At 39.8% G+C, this 17,500-nt stretch overlaps 1 protein-coding gene across 4 annotated transcripts; it reads right to left on the minus strand.

The window, feature by feature from the left end:
- Positions 1 to 4,909: 4,909 nt before the first annotated feature.
- On the minus strand, positions 4,910 to 16,000 carry LOC138003011 (uncharacterized). Of its 4 annotated transcripts, none has more exons than XM_068848952.1 (7): positions 15,403 to 15,506; positions 13,836 to 13,932; positions 12,246 to 12,321; positions 11,883 to 11,991; positions 9,844 to 9,949; positions 7,481 to 7,564; positions 4,910 to 6,096 (listed from the first exon to the last, which is right to left on the minus strand). In XM_068848952.1, the coding sequence occupies exons 1-7, from the start codon at positions 15,471 to 15,473 to the stop codon at positions 6,034 to 6,036; spliced, it is 606 nt and encodes a 201-aa protein (XP_068705053.1). In that variant the 5' UTR covers positions 15,474 to 15,506; the 3' UTR covers positions 4,910 to 6,033. The 4 variants fall into 4 exon arrangements, with proteins under 4 accessions (XP_068705053.1, XP_068705056.1, XP_068705055.1 ...); XM_068848955.1 differs by lacking the exon at positions 15,403 to 15,506 and adding an exon at positions 15,889 to 16,000 and having other exon boundaries at positions 4,912 to 6,096; XM_068848954.1 differs by lacking the exon at positions 15,403 to 15,506 and adding an exon at positions 15,605 to 15,644 and having other exon boundaries at positions 4,912 to 6,096.
- Positions 16,001 to 17,500: the final 1,500 nt, after the last annotated feature.

Here is a 17,500-nt window from a genome sequence, read left to right on the forward strand (position 1 = left end):
TCTGGTAAATTATTGTGCCATAATGAGATACTGTACTCATAATCAGGATAGGTCGGTATCGACTTCTCAATAAAGACAACATCAGGCTGTCAGATATTAGTGTATGTTGTTTGTTTGCAATCCGACTTCAGTTTAATTGAGTGGTCCGCAAATAACTTTTAAGGGGAAAAGAAGACTTGCGACTTTTGCTTAGATTTCTTACTGGAGTGAAAGATTCCCTTTGGTTTAAATGATTTATTTCGTCAAAATGTGCATCTCTAAACGAGAATGATCATCGCAATTAAGAGAGTAACTTTTTAGCAGCTGCAAAGGAATCCAGGATTGAACGGCACTCAAGTCCATAACAGATATAAGAGTGTGCTCATTTCATTGCGCTGCTTTACCATCTCAGATATCTGGGGTCGATCCAACATTTAGTCGAGGGTTGTTTGGAGATTTGAGGGGATCCCTCTCGGGGAATCTGGGGTGATGCCCTGCAGAAGATTTTAAAGGGTGAATGTTAAAAAAAGGAAAATTCGAGCATCTTCGGGGATAATTCAAGGTTAATATCTTTCAAATTATTGATTTTGTGCCTTTTCATAAAGACTATGCTTGTGTAACTTCTTTTTTTGAGAAACGGCACGGGCCAAAAATGCTTTTCGTGTTTAGTTTAGGGGCGTCGACCGAACCGTCCCTGAACTCGATGAAATGCCGGAATGTATATGCTTGAAGTGCGTGTTATGGACGAAATTGAGAGAAGTGACCCTTGCACTTAATTGAACAATATTGGACAAATTGCCCAGTTGAGTGTTTAGTATAGTTGTTTACTTACAAGTTGACAAATAAAGTTGTTTACTTACAAGTGGATGATTTGCCGTAGTCATCACTTTTTTGTGCGTGCTCTCGTCTTTCCAAGTGCTCGGGAATGTGATGCATAATCTACAATGGCCTAGGAGGGTCACACTCCAGTATTAATTTTGTGAATCGTCACCAGTTCTCTTACAGGTCACAGCGGATAAGCTAAAATGGCACACTTTCCCAGCAGGCACAAAACACAGGTCATTGTTTCACCAATACAGAAAAGATCCCAAACATTCATAAAAGCTAACGTTAGGCCTAAAGTTAGCTTTTATGGTTATTTAGGATTTGTATTGGTAAAACAATGACCTGTAAGAAAACTGGTGACGACTCACAACTGGACTGTGAATAAAATTAAAACTAGAATGTGAAAAATTAAAACTGGGCTTTGACCCTCCTGGGCCATCGTAATAATCAACTGAGAGAGAATGGGCCTTTTCCAGTGGTGGTTTTTTAAAATCCAATTTTTATCGCATGGTTCAGGTACGCAGCTATTTTTAGAGAGGTACCCGAGTGGTCAGTTGTATTGACGTAATAAATCTTAAATATGCGCGGCTTGTGAAAAAAAATGGGCCCCATAGTAGGGATCACGTTCATCGACGAATCTAAAAACTGATTTTGAAAAGAGGGGAACAAGTTTTAATTGACGTAAAGGCAATCTCGTACCCAGAGTCCTTGGGGCTTTTTGGTCAGCGGGTGAGCGCCCGGAAAGACTCTGGGATAATGCACTTGAACTATTGTTTTGATTGGTCGCTTGCATAACAATGGCAATCCGACAGGAAGTCGGTAATTCGGAAACCTCAGAATTTGTAGGGAGATTCAAAATCTAAAACAACAATAGTTTCAGTGCTGTTTGTTTTTTCTACCTCAGAAATACAAAAATAATTTTCGGCCGAAATATAGCACACCACTAAAATCAAATCAACGTGGAATCAGCTCTTGCTAAAAATATTTAGCTTCTAAAATTGTTTCTCGAACACTTTCAACCCGCCCATTCCACTGTTTACCCTTTTCGGTTTCCGTTTAAACTCAAGCATGCGCAATAAGACCGGAACCCACGTTTTCTAGGAAAATGCAGTCCATTATCCCAGAGTCTTTCCGGGCGCTCACCCGCTGACCAAAAAGCCCGAGGATTCTGGGTACCAGATTGACGTAAAGGAAAATCGTTCTGGCTACACAAAGCAGAAAGCGATGAAATCCTTTCCCCGGCCCTGATCATCTTAACCGCGCGACACTGGGAACTAGAACTTAAAACTGAAAATAGATTTTTAAAAACTATAGACCTTTTTGCAGATACGGCGGCCATTGTGATTTCCATTGTTTCAAATAGCTATTATGGGATGGCCATATTCATTTGCCCCCTGAGCATCCCATAATGTCTTTCGAAACAATAGAAATCAAAATGGCCGCTGTAACTGCAAAAAGGTCTCATAAAGCCAAGGGAGAGGTCCCGGGAACGAGGTCAAGAATGGGTCTTTAAATGGTAACTTTGTAAGCTACATTTAAGTTTCTTCAAACCAGAGTAGCATCAGACTGTCTTCCAGTATAATCTATTTCGTTATCAGTAAAAGTTTAGATTGATTGATTTTATTTAATAATTTTAGGTACTGTTCAATAAACGAGCAGGAGTGTTTTATCGAATTTAAAACCACGTGGCGCAGTCGAGTGGTTTTAGACTCGCAAAACACGACATGCGAGTTTATTGAACGACTTCAAAAACATTCCACAAAAAGAAAGTCCCTCGGGAGTCCAAACAATGGTGCAAAATGTGAGAGAAGTTCATGGATGCATACAAGAAAAACATGCCGGGCCTCGTTACTATTTCTGACTGACTCGTTCCCATGTGACTCGAACGTCAGAACTTTACTGCAACGAGACTTTAATGTGAAAGTAATAAGAATAATGATAGTAATCCACTGCTCAACATGACATTAGCTAGAATTCTGTACAACGCATCAACATTATACTGAGCTATCATGATTAAACTTACACGAGCATTAAATTAAAGCGAATTGTACCATGCCAGATACGAAAAAAAATTTTTTTGAAGTGGCAAACATTACGTGGAAACGTATTCTTCATCTAACGCAGCGGCAACAGACCCCAAGGAATGGGCACAAAAACCATTGCAAAACCAAAACTTAAGGGAAAACCATTAAGGAACAGCTATAGATTGACGTAGAATGACCAAATCTATCCGCCTCTCTTAAATTCCCCCTTCCCCCCCCCGATCAATTCCAAAAGCTTCCACGGCCCTCTACACCATGCTCGACGTTTGGCCCTCTACATCATGCCGTCAGAATATTCAATTCTTTACATAGAGAATTCTAACGAGGAGTGTACATGTTTTATCAGGACGGGACGTGTTATCGCTGTTTTGATAGGCCGTTTCGCTCATGAATATTATATTGGTTTTGCAATAGACAGCGTGACTTCATCACGAATTGATGTTACTTTTTTTACATTTTTATTCCCAACAAAATTGCTTTCATTATGCCCATCGCGTATTCTTGACAAGCAGTCAGCTAAGCTTTGTCAAATGAGCCGCGTGAAAGCCAAGTTTTCTTGTCTAACACTTGTTCTCAGAATTTCGGTCATACTTCAGTGGAATGCTTAGATCAAAGCTCGGATAGTGGACGCTTTGCGCACTTTTTGGTTTCTTTTCAATTGCGGAAAGATTAAGTCAAATTCGGTGCCCTTATTCAGGACGGGTTGCCCTATCTCCCGTAGCCTGTTCCAGGCTCTCAGATAGTCGAGAAAACGAAAAGAACTGCGTGTGAAAAGCGAGTGGGGGCTTGGGTCGAGGCGAGGCGGGAGAGCCTGTAAGCATCTCTTTAAATTCTTCATTCCGCCCACTTTGCAAATAACCTTTCGCAATTGTCAAAGTGTTGAAAAAGGGCGGCATTGTGTGGCCCCACGCGAGTTCAAGCGCGATTCTTTTATTGTTGTTCAAAGGTGATGCGTTAATTCTCGCTTGTGCGAGTACGTTAGCCAGAATTTAAGGCAATTTTTGGGAAAATAACTTTACAAGCGAACGAAGGCATTGTCAAAGCAACCGGGAAACGAGTGTCAAGGAAATCACCCACGGGAGATTTAGCAAATTCGACCAAAAGACACGACCAGTTCGAAAGCTGCGAGTTCCCGACGCTCAGTTGACTTTTCCAAGGAAAACAGAAACCCGACCATTGAAGTTTCTGGCCTAGATGATAAGATGGCCTCATCAATAAACTTCAGCTCTGATGCATCAGGACAACCGATAATGAATGTGAAAGATTGATATTTCATGTGGATGGCTTCAATTGCATTTTCAGTATACAGACACGTAGCCATCACCTTCGCTTCCTGAAAATCGCTTGATCTTTTAAAGCTTTAAGACATACAACGGAAATACAAGCCTGTTTTCGGCAATTTTTTTTGGTTTTCTCTTTTTGCTCTCATTTTTTCGAAGGCGATGAAGGCAGAAATTTAATTGACCCGAGCTGGTGAATTCGATTACGCAGCCAAGTATTTGCATAAGAAAGAATAACAAAATATTGTATTTTTCTCGTTCGTCAGAGTTTTCAGAGAGCGCCGTTGAATGCTAACAATTGTGGCGTGCAGGGGACATAATAGTTGTGTCAAATGCGAACTATATATCGTACCCAGTGATGCTATATTGTAAGCGGTGTGGAGAGATGTCGTATCACAACATTGAAGCGCTTTCACAACGCGCGGCAGTAACTGAAAATTTATGCTTTTACCAAAACCAGTTGGAAGCATTACAAACGGCTCGTTTTTTCGACTTATTAAAGTTGAACAGACACAACTTCCGCTCGAATCTGAGGGCTTGTACGTTTGGGAATATTAAGACACTCGGCGATAGAGTTGACCTCTTTCTTTCGTACTCCGCGCGTGAATCAAAATGATGACGAAAGTGTTGATGTAAACTGTCAAAATTGACCAATCAGAGGGTATACCAGGAGCTGGTATACCGGAATGAAGAATTTAAAGAGATGTTTACAGGCTCTCCCGCCTCGCCTCGACCCAAGCCCCCACTCGCTTTTCACAGGCTGTTCCTTTCGTTTTCTCGACTATCTGAGAGCCTGGAACAGGCTATATCTCCCGTCGAAAGTTGCGATATAAATAATCTTCTAGATCATTGCAAAATACATCATATAAAAGTCAAATGAGGAAACTTTCCTTTAACTTGAAAGAAATACATGCAGTTTGTCCGAATTGTAAAGCATTTTCTCTCATTTTAGAGAAGAAGTAATCAGTATATTGAAAACACTCAAAGCTGAATTGCAGCAAGCTTAATCTGAAATTTCAGCCGTCTCCTCCCTAACCCCATTAGGGCTTCCCTCCCCTACTACGGTTAGGGAGGAGACGGCTGAAATTTCAGACTACAGAAAGTTAAGACCGGTGACTGATGGGAAAAAACAATTGGAAAGTGGATTCGGTGGACACTATCAGTATTTTCGAATTTCAATAATCTTTTTTTGCAAAACACTTTTTCCTTCACGGCGCTGACCCTACTATTTGCTATCCTTAATTGTCCGGAATTCAGCACACCTCGCCCAAAATGCAATTTCACTCTTTGGTAGTCTTGCTCGGACATACGAAACTGCAAACGGAAAATTCTTATATGCTCAAGACATAGTCCTTTTAGCTTAACTTATGTCGAAAAAAAAAATCTATCGCGCATTTTGCAAGAACAGATCGCTCAATATTGAAAAGACGATTCGACGCCGGATAAAATTTTACTTAGCTTAACGAAAACTTGAATCTTCCTACCTAAATAGAGCGTAGCTTGGTCACGAAAAGAACACTAACGCAGGCAGACTAGTCAATAACTCTTTCAAACGTATCGTTCGGATTTGTTTCGTTTTTACAACGAAATCCACCTTGTTCCAAAATGGCCGCCATTTAAATATTCTCTTGTTTTCATTCAAATAAGCCATTGATGCCTCGTTCTTAAGCTCAAAATTCAAAAGAATATTTCATCTTGAACGAGGCAACAAGGGCCAATTTGTATCCGCATAAATCAGCGGCCATTTCGGAATAAGGTGTATACAGAATCGTAAAGGCCAAGTGTCCGGAAGTAGGGCAACATTTATCAATCTATCTGTCTGTCTGTCTTTCTATCCTAACTTGGGAATGACGTTGCTGGAAACTCTGTGGTCACAGACTGCTGAATTGAAGTAGCCCTGTGATCTTCTATAATGAACGTGTTTCTTTGGTACTGACAGGGCTGAGGAGGCCGGTAGAGAGGGAAACTTCCTGTTAAGAAAAAAAACGAAAAAAAGCGAAAAAAGAGTTCAGTGGCCGGAAAATTCAACTGGATCATGGAATATAGTGCCTTCAGTAATTGCTGTCGCAGTGAGCGAGCGTGAAGCGAACGACCGAGGCAGCTCTCTAATCGGGAGAACACGTTTTTATTCGAAACGCAAGGGATTGTGGTCAGGGGCGCAAAGAAATGTGGTTATGCGCGAATGGAGGAATTAACATGCGCGGTATGAAGATTGGAGCCTGCTCTGTTTTTCATTTCGCTTCTTGTATCCTCAAATTGAAATACAGATAGTTTCACTGTCACGCAGCAAAAAAATTCGAAATCGTGCAATGCTTGCAGCGCTATAAGAAACAAATCTTTCAGCCACCTCTCCAATTCTCAGGTCTCTGCAGAAAATCGTTTTTGAGTTATTTGCCAATGCGTTTCACGCAAATTTACAGAGTTTTGTAAGGAGATGCCATGTAGTCCACCAATATAGCGGCCGGTAAGCTACGAAAACATCTGGAGTTCACTCTGCGATGAAAGCGCTTACTTTTCGCTCATGAGATAAAATACATGTGTATGAAGACATCTCCAAATGTACTTGAAAGGCTCAAACTGTTGAGATTTATAGGGATATACTTTTTCCCCAATCAAATAGCTGTGAACCATGGTGTCACGCAAGGTGAAGGAGGTCCAATTTGGAGTCCAGTTTAGGAGTCCACGTTTTGTACGGTCCCTGCTCAACACCTATTAAAATCTCCCTTAAATTCCACGCACAAACCGTCGTTAAATTACCGCAAGCATAATTGAGCATCTCTCTTTCCCTCGGCAGCATTTCTACCATTTAGGTAAACTAGTATTATTACTAAGTTTTCAAAAAGAGGTTTCCCGTTTCGAGAAAGAAGCTAGACTTGGCTAAGTGTACTGTATTTTTTTGCGGCCTCTGATTCACTCACTTGCGCTTTAATTTATCTTATTTATTTGCCATGATGATCACAGAGTGTTTGAATAGTAGTCTGGTGAAAGATGGTATACCGTTCATCGTCCTTGGCCCAGTTTGATTGAGCTAATCCTAGAATGCGCGGGAAACTTCTCTATTTTCTGAAAAAAAGTTTCCGCGATCTCGACTTGTAGCTTTCAAAATTGACTAGGCTTTTCAGTACTCTCCTTTAGCATTACGTTACAAGGTTAAGGTTTTTCAAGATTAACTTCTTCTAATGTAAAGTTTCGCCGACTTTCAGCGTTGAACAGCATGTGGGAGTAGAGAAATAAACTCCTTGGTTAATTTGTAATCTGGGATTAGCACTAATCGGCTTTTGAACAACCGGGCCCTGCTCTGATATAGTACGTTGAAAAAAGGCTTTCGAATGAAACTGATTTATGAATACCCACCTCTCTATATTTGGCAATAACAAGGTCCTTAATCTCCTGTGGGATTAAGGGACCAAACAGTTTTCTTTGACGTATGACAAAAACCTAAGAAACACAAAAAATGATAAAAGTTGCTAAATCACAGAAAACTCATTGTGGAGAACTCGACAACTAACAAAACAGTTACAAAATAACTTGGAAAATAAAATCCAGGATCTACTGGAATTGAAACTCTCATCATGAGATTGCACTGCCCAAATACAACAAGTACACCATTTTTTGTGAGAGCGTTAAGGCTGAGATTAACCCTAATTTTAAGAAAAGTGTATTTCTAATGACATACCACCCTGTACCCACCCAAGCTGAGGGTCAGTTTAGAACGTCTTTATTTTGCTCATTTGTTTTGTCGTTGTTGTTGTTGTTTTGAGTAGTATTCACTACTTGCACAAATCCCATAATACACCTCTTTTACCCCCCAAAAATCTGCATAGGCATTGTTTCCGACTTCTCTTGGGACATTTGCATGTCCCAGGAGAAATTGCAAACAATGGTTGTGCAAAAGTTTTCGGGGGTAATAGAGGTGTATTATGGGATTGTGCAAGTAGTGAATACATAATTAAGTAAAGTACGATCGCGCGGGTGAGTGTAGTCCTGAGAAGGACTGTTTGAGATGACACTGACTGACGTTTCAACAACCTGAGCGGAAGTCATCTTCACAGTCACGTGCTTTGTGTAACGTCAGTAGATACTATAAAAACGCCGGTCGTAGATGTCATTGGTCAACTTATTCGTGAAGTTATTGGTCGACTGTCAGTTGAGCATAGATGTTATTAGCTGTGAAGACTAAACAATGATTGGTGCATTTCGATCCGTCTAGAAGTCTTAGGTCTGTACGTGTATCGTAGAATATTTTGCGCAGTACTGTGATAGAGTAAACCATTGTGTCGTTTTTCTGTCGTTGATGTGGTCGATGAGTCGTTTGTAGGGTGCGGGAAGTTGTAGGCATCGGTTTATTGCTGTCTGTTCTAAGTTAGTACACCAGCTTTTCAGTACGATCCGTTGGTAGTAGTTTGTGCTGTAGGTAACACATGTAGCAGAGTCCCAGACTGTGGCTTGTCTGTAGATGGTGTTCAGCAATGTTATTATTGATATCACCGATTCTCGTCGTTCGTTTGAATAGGCCATTTCCGAGTTCATGTCCGCCTCCTCTTCAAAGCGAGTCTAAGTGCGAAGTTTTTCTTCTGAAAATTAGTTTTTATTCATATGCAAAGTAGAACTAATTACCATCACAAAAACTTTGCACTTATACTCGCTTTGAAGAGGAAGAAGACGTGAACTCGGAAATGGCCTATTTAGTCAGTCTAGCGTCCAAATTTCTGCCGGTCTCACCGATATAAGTGGCCTGGCCGTCGCAGCATTTGACTTTATGTCTCCTTGTCTGTCCTCTGGTTGTAAGATGATTCGTTACGGAGTCTGTCAGTGTGGGTGGGTTTCCTGTAAACCGTCGGCTACGGCTACGACAACGCCACAAAACAATAATATCATTAGTTAAAAGAGCATAAATAATCGTGCTGCACGTGCAGCACGGATTTTAGCCAGTATTTTTGCGGTCCTCTGCATAACGACGACGTGAAATCATCAAATTTGAGGTTTTGGCGACAACGTAAGCGTGCAACAGGGAACCTTTCATTCTCTGTTTTCACTCTGAAACCGCTCTTACCAATTTATTTTTAGGACACTTCGCCCATATTGTAGGAGGTGAAGAAAACTGAATAATCGCGAAAGACTTGAGATAGAAGCTAAGTTATATTTTGATGTGACGTTTTCGTCGACCGTCGTCGTCGTACATGTATATAACAGGGAGCTTACGAAACGAGGACGGCGACGGCAACGAGGACTTCATTTAAAAATACGAGTTCGCGTTATTCATATCACTATAAAACTATTTCATGTCGTTTCGCGTTAAAAATGTGTAGTAACTGTCAAGGAATTAAACTGGTATGAGTGAGTTGGAAGCGTAGAGAGAGAACTGAAAATTCATCGTCATGTGCTAACGTCCTCCACAGAACCTTGAATTTGGTCATTTCACGAACCTCATTTCACGTCGTCATTTAGGAGATGACGGCAAAGAAATGTACACAAATGTAAAACGCACGTGAAAAGCGTGCAGAGTCATTGTTTTTGCTCACTAAACCTATTATTTTGTAGCGTCGTCGTTGCCGTCGGCGTTGTTGTTTCGTGAGCTCCCTATTTTGTCCCTGTTGTCACCGGTGACCAGGCAGTCAAGAAAATGAATCTTACCATTATCCATTAGCCACATGAATTATTAACGATTCTTATGTCATTGAGCCAGTCAAAGTTTTTCTTAATATTTTACAATGTACCTCTTCGTCAATATTCATGAACATCTCCCCAATGGGAGCTGGTGCAATTTTTATCGTCATTATACATGTAGCTTTTTTGCACTCCTTCAAGGTGGTGATCTCCAGCCTGATGAACATAACAGGGATAAAACCACTGACATTATTAGAATAACTCTTCTATTAGTAAAAGATATATATGAAATACATCACATATTGCACTGCGGGTCTGAAATCAAATGAAACCATGTTGTCTCGCAGTGATGAGCGCAAATTTCTATTGCGTCGAGAAGCCTGAAAAATTTTCAGGACTTCAACGGGATTTGAACACGCGACCTCGCGATACCGGTGCCATGCTCTAACCAACTGAGCTATGAAGCCACTGACGTTGGGAGCTGGTCACTTCTGAGTTCACAACTTCCCGTGATAAGGGTATGAATTTCATACCCGCAGTGCAATATATGATGTATTTCATATATATCTTTCACTCATAATTACTTATCACCGGAAGTTGTGAACTCAGAAGTGACCAGCTCCCAACGTCAGTGGCTTCATAGCTCAGTTGGTTAGAGCATCGCACCGGTATCGCGAGGTCGAGGGTTCAAATCCCGTTGAAGTCCTGAAAATTTTTCAGGCTTCTCGACGCAATAGAAATTTGCGCTCATCACTGCGAGACAACATGGTTTCATTTGATCTTCTATTAGTAGTTTATTCAGAACCCTGAGAAATTAAGTTGGCTATGTGTTTTGGCCTTGTGCCATACAAGATACACGAACAATCGTATAGGGAATCAAGTTATCTATAACTCTATTTATGTGAAGTTTGTGGCCAGAGGCCCCTTTCTCAAAAGTCCTACTACTTTACGGATGTCACGATTGCCCATGTTTCTTAAGAACAGAGAGATTTCAAGGCAACAACCATCACAAACATTTTGCTTTTCGTTATCTTGCAAACATGATAGAGACCATCTTATTAAAACCTGGTTTCCACTGATTCGGTCTGCGATCGGTCTGCGACCGATCTGCGACTCGGTCGTAATGGTTGGGAAAGTTGAATCTAGTTCTACTTTCCCGACCATTACGACCGTGTCCCAGACCGATCGCAGATCATATGAAAACCAGGCTTAAAACAAGTGGATGGCTGTTTTGTAAATAGCTTTTCCGGCCCGAAAAGTCCTCAGGACGTTCCTTAAACAGGCCCCATGTCTCATCATGGTAAACTCACATTGTAATGAGACACTGGGAGGGGCTTATATGCATTGTGCTAACATCACTTATACTGCTTCTCTGATTATCTGCTGAATTCTCAAGTGAGATAAGCCAGTTAATGATAGTTTAATCTCTGTTTCTTTTGCTCTGACTTGAAAGATCTGGCATGTTTTTTCAAGCCTCCACAAAAAAGTCATGGCCACTTTTTTTTTTTACATTATTTTGTAAACAGTAAGAGCTTGTTAACTGCAATAATGGAACTTCTTATCAGTGTAACAGGCTACACGTCTTGCATTTGAAACTGATTAGTTGGCTTTAGATATCTGAATGAGGAAAACATGATATAATTCACTCACTGAGTTTTAGTGTATTCATGATATAGCTGATTAGTAAGTATGCAAAAGACTAGTCTGTGAGTCTCAAAGCAATGATCAGACCTATCGTGTCCTTCTTCTCATGTCACTCATGTGGCACTGGGTGAGAGTACAAGTGGTTTTTGATAAAAGTCATTGTTTTATCTAAGCAACCCAAAACCATCAAATTGGCTAACCTTAGGCCCCATTACTGTACGGTTTTTAGGCCAAATGAGGCCTAACGAAGCCTGCCTTTTGTATCATTTAAGATTTGGTAACAAGTGACCTGTACTTTACACCCATCCTCATTCCTGTCACTAGACCAGTGGTTTTAATGTAAGTTTTTGCATGCTATGGGTAATAAAAATGAGGTTACATGTATATATTAGTATCCGTACAATACTGGTGGGTTTCCTCCAAAATAAAAATAACAACTCTGCACAGTATACACTGTGTCAGTTTCACCTTTTATAATTATTCAATAAACATGTAAATACTCAACCTGCACAGGCTGGGTGAAACAGTCGGACACATATTCCTGATTGCTTCATCTAACTTCAGCTTATAGTTGTCTTCTTGCTCCCTTGACATTGTGAAACCTTTTATCCTTACTGAGAAAAAAATCACACATCATAAGAAAAAATGTCATCAAATTATGTGACTTTTCCACGGCTGGAGGCTAGAACCAGAATGAATGCATATAATTTCGGCAATTTTTAATTCAGATGACACCATAACACCATCCTCATGTCACTGTCATGTTTTGACCTTCAGGAGTGATAAATTTATGTATGTAAAATAACTAACAACTTTAATAACAATGATAGTTGTGATAGCATTATATTTACGATACCATGATACTTACATGTCTTAGGGTTAACCCCAAAGACCAGAATCCCCCCTTTTGTATTCAACAATGCATTGGCAAATTGATTAATCATCTGGAATAGAAACCAAATTACTTAAGTTGGCTTTTATTATTGATAAACTCAGTTCAATTTTAAATTAATTACAGTAAGTTACTAATCACAAATTAAAATGGGCAGGAAAAATTCAAATATGTTGAGCGATTGTTACAGTAATAATTTATTGATCAATACATCTCCATTCTAGGGTCATTTAAACTGTCCCTGAATGTCTTCAGCTGCCATTGAGGCTGATTGAACTGTGATGCATCTACCGTATATGTCTCTAAAATAAAGTGCATTGCCTAATATTTAAAGTTCCTTCTTAGGCGGGTATCATCTCTAAGAGCAAGGCTGACCAGTGCATCAGTGCAAATGCTGATGCCTACAACCAATGTAGCCCAGGTTTCATTGCCAGAATTGAGATCATAATTATGTGGGTTGAGTTAGTTGGTTCTCCACTCTGCGCTGAGAGGTTTCTCTCCAGATACTCCTGTTTTCAATCCTCCTAAAAAACTTGCCCCTTAGTAATACACATTGAAGAATTGACACTGGAATAAATAAAGACGTTGACAATGTTCACAATTTGTTTGTTATTTATTTGTTCGAGCAGGTTGAAGTATTGGCAGCTATTCAGCTGATGTGGACCTGCTATTACCCACCCATCCATACACTCACGAAGGACAACCACAACACCATGAACGTCATCCCATACTCTTCTCGAATAGTGTGTGCGTTCTTTAACGTCCCACAAAGAACTTATGAAGTGAACTTCAACATGGAAGATATTTGTGAGACCACCCTACGGTTTATAGTCCTTATCCGAGAAGACTTGAAAGTCTAACCATTTGCGGATGTAATTACAAAGGCAGCACTTTCTCCTCAGTTATTTTAAGACCCTGAGTGTTGGTCCAGCAGGAGTTGAACTCACGACCTCCCGCATGGCAGCCTGATGCTTAACCAATTGAGACAGCAGTGCAACTGTAAAAGCTGTTCAATCTTCCTCAAATAATAATTATGTTTACTGTAACAGAGTTGGATGGTTGTACCTAATTTTTTATTTCACCAAAAGCCGTCATATCACCATAATAAAACCTGTTCAATCACAGACAATTTACTTTAAAAGTGATTATTTTTCTACAGCTTTGATGACATCCATCATCTTTTTCCTAGTAAAAATTCCCTTACAAAGCAGGTTTGTTTCCATCCACTGATTGCCATTTCAAGAATAAATAAATAAGGTATAAAATTAATAATTTGTCCATCATAAAATTAATAGGTTGTTTTACTGCCATTTTAAGATTTTCCGACTCAAGACCTATTGTAAGTACTCTCCTCAATCTAGCTGCGTTAACTTACTGTACAGGTAGTATAAGGGACCAGTCAATCAGTCAAGATGAAGAGCAAATATTATGGAAAGATGGTTTAAGGATAATTAATTTCCGTGCAGGGAAAAAGATGATGTCACATTAATGTTAATTTAAGACTTAATACATGACCACTGAAATTTCAAGTGGTTTCTTTACAATGGATGTTATTATTTTACCAACCTGAAAGAAACTTCCAGATGGAAAACCCGGATTCTCAAAATAAAAGTGGACAACGTTTGGATCGTTTTCTTTGTAACAAAGTCCGTTGTACATCTTCCTATTAAAGTACCATAATACAAGATTTAACATACTAGATAAATGGTTTATACATGTATATTAACCCATTGATTCCCAGGGGTTCCCCATTGACGAGTAAAATCGTCTGGTGTTAGACAGAGTAAATACTCTGGCGTTAGACAGAGTAAAATACTAAGTCTGGCTGGTTTAGGCTGGTTTGGACGTCAAAGGCTTAATGGGGAGTGAGTGATTAAGGAAAAGGTTCTCAAATGAAAAATTAAATTATAATTACTGGGTACAAGGCAAAACACCAAAAGTAAAGAAATTACTCAGACAATTAAATAAGAACAGAAGCACAGGATCAAATGCACATGGTCAATGTTTCTGCTTTTCAGCTGAAAACCACTAAAAAAGACATGCATTAAATATACAGCTTACTACATGACACAGCTGATATAAGTACTCCTCTAAATATGCAATACCATCATGAGATTTACTGGTTGACCAATATAGTAGCCCTGATGTTTGAAGTACATACAAAAGCCTACTCTCCCTATCTTAGATTTAGATTATATTTTATTTAATTTAGATTAATTAAGAACCTTAAAATAATACCAGGGAGTATCACCTCTCCCTGGGGTCCTCAGCCACCACAGTAATCGATAATCTATCTACATTAGGGTGCGATAACGGCTAAATCAGATAAAAGTAAGATGAGCGCTTCTATGACTTCAGATTAACGATTCTCCTATTTTACTGATTGATTTTCCCGACTTCAGTTCCAAGTCAGATAGTCCGATTCTTCCGATTTAGGTGGGGGGAAGGAAGGGGGGGGGGGGGGGGGGGGATACTGCCATATATGGACTATATAGGTATGTGCCGCTGTGAAGGGTATGGTTTTCAAGCAGTTTACTCTGGGATAGAGAATATAAATCATAGCCTTTCGGTCTAGAATAGATTATTATTTTTCATGAAACTGACCAGTCGGTTGAAGATTTTATCAAGACTAAGGAAACCAGAAATTCCTACTCAAGAATATAAAAAATCAAAAATCGGCAAAGTTTAAGTATAGGTAACTCAGCCTCAACAGTGTCAATAAATGGCTATAATGAAACACCTCTGGATATTATGAACTGTCAAGAATTGGAATTTAGACGGAAATTGGTGGTACTCTAGTATGGGGTAGCAAAATTCAGCTGAACTAGCTCTGGTATAGGCTAAGGGTTCCAGGGTCCCAGCGGCACATCTCCACCCAGAAATTCCTAAAGTGCCCCCCTCCCCCCCACTCGTCTGCTTCCCCGTTAGCACAAGTCTCTTTTCACGTGTCTCTTTTCTTTTTGTGAAAGAAAACTGACCTTTGCTAGCAGGGAAGGCGTCCGTATGCCCCGTTCTCGAAAGGTGTGCAAGTTTACCAAGTGGTAAAATCGAAGAATCGCAGAAAGAAAGAATTTTCGCTAGATAAAGTCCTAAAATCAGAGAATCGGAGAGGTTTGCTACTATATACGCTTACGCTGTATACATGAAGTTGTAACTGATGGGAGAATACCGGTAGTAAGCGCCAATCGTACAATCGGGGAGCATCTCAGTCTATGACTAAAATGGAAATCGGTTCTCCTAGAAAAACACCGTTCTACAATGAGTCACCCTGTCAATTAAGTTATTTTCTATTTACTCCCTCCATTAAGCTTACGAAAGAAGAGTTAAGCTCATACACTTAAAATCATTACTGATTGAACATCACATTGACCAAACAATCTTTGCAAAACAAGAGTTTGAAGCAATAGACTCTTTTTTTCAAACGCCTTTCCCCATTCTGATCTCCTCCCTTAGCTCTTGAATTACATGACTGGTTTTTTAGCCGCCTGAAGGAACGGATTGAAGATGGCGCGAAATTTGAATTTAGCTGGTGCCATAATTGGTGCCATACACAATATCGCCTTTTTTCTCGCACTACCCCAATGAGTCCTACTTTAAAAGTGCAATCCTCATTACCTACAGTAGGTGTTGTAGAGATCTTGATCCAAGCAAGGAAATTTCCAACAAAAAGAAATCGATTACACTGTCGTTCTGAAATAGTTATTGAAGTGATCGAATGTGCAACCTCGTACCAAGCCGTCTCTGTCAGTCCACAGTTCCAGGTCACGGCACAGGCCGCCCAGAGTCGGAATCAGGCAAATAACCACACAAAAAGCGAGAAATTCACCACGACAATAAAGTACGGCTTTTTTATTGAGAACTTTTGCGGGTAAATATCTTTTTCAGTTTGTTATCGAGATTCCCATACAAATCCTTAAAATAGCCCTTTTCACAATCTCGACCCCAGAGCATCTTCTTTTTTTTCTTTTTAGGGTCATGCGCAGACAAAAGATCCGGGGCTCTGGTGACGAGAATGCCCTTTTCACGGTTAGTTTTTCTCATTTGCATTATAATGTAATCTAACGTGGATACGAGGCAATTTCGGGTTAAGACTACAAAACATCCCGAAATTGCCTCACATACATGCTAGATTATATTCTAATGCAAATGAGAAAAACTAACCTTGAAAAGAGCTATTTTTTACCTTCGACTCTGGGCCGCCTGTGCACGTGGTAGTCGAAATATATGACATATAAATACTTTTCCTTATATAATGAGAAGTACATTTTTCATACGCTTCAAAACTGCAACCTGTTGAGACACTTTCCTACAGATATTAGGAACTTGTATATCAAATTTCAAAATATGCCATCAACAGTGACCCCTAGCATTTCTAAGCTATCGCTGTTTGGCATGATGGTATTTTCACAGCAAAATTCGAGATCAGCTTTCCTATTACCCAACACCATCGCCTGGTGTCAGGAACCCTGGAGTCATAATAGCATAATTTAATTGATCGTCGATGTGTAAAGGAATGAACTTTTTGGAATAACTCGAATGAATCGAATCAAGCAACAACACATTTGCTCTTATTTAGAGACTATATTTTAAATAACGTTCTGTATACGTTTCAGTTCGAATGCAAGAAGGCTAAGTACTACTGCGAAACATACACGTCTTCGACAGTCTGAAGACTTGAAGCAGTAGTAGCAATGGCGGATGGACACAATGACACGAGCTCCGCCTCAAACGTTTCTAACTCATCCTCTAATTTGCACTACGAAGAAAATTCATCTGAATTCGAACATTATTTATCATACAACGCTGATAAAAAAAGGTTTAGCTGGAATGGAACCCTTGAAGAGGTTGAAAGTTTTGTCGATACAAAACTTTCGCGGCTAATCGATGATGGCGATAATGGCTTCAAGATAAAGAAGTCATACAACAGCTCTAGTGCTATTCTAAAGCTACCGAATGTAACACTTAATTTCTACCGAAACACGAAAACGCTCCAAGTGCAAGGGAAAGCGGCTGAAGATGTTAGAGACATTCTTAATGAACTGATTCGAAATAATTTGCTTGTTGCGGATTCGACCGAAGATACTGCTGAGTACAGCATCGACTCCGCTATGATAAACGAAGAACATATTTCTACAACGAACAACACTTTGATAACTGACCAGAATGACCCTCAAACCTTTAAAAACGAAATTGACAAACTTTGGAAAGCTATGGACGCCATTAAACGAAAA

The sequence above is a fragment of the Montipora foliosa genome, chromosome 5 (genome assembly GCF_036669935.1).
Source record: "Montipora foliosa isolate CH-2021 chromosome 5, ASM3666993v2, whole genome shotgun sequence".
NCBI classification, from domain to species: domain Eukaryota; kingdom Metazoa; phylum Cnidaria; class Anthozoa; order Scleractinia; family Acroporidae; genus Montipora; species Montipora foliosa.

Coding starts and splice junctions, on each gene's coding strand:
- LOC138003011 (XM_068848952.1), bottom strand. CDS start 15,473: ATGCTCCCCGATTGTACGATTGGCGCTTACTACCGGTATTCTCCCATC. Junction 11,992..12,245: donor TGGGGTTAACCCTAAGACAT/GTAAGTATCATG, acceptor TTTTTTTCTCAG/TAAGGATAAAAGGTTTCACA. Junction 7,565..9,843: donor TCATGAATATTGACGAAGAG/GTACATTGTAAA, acceptor TGTGTTTCTTAG/GTTTTTGTCATACGTCAAAG.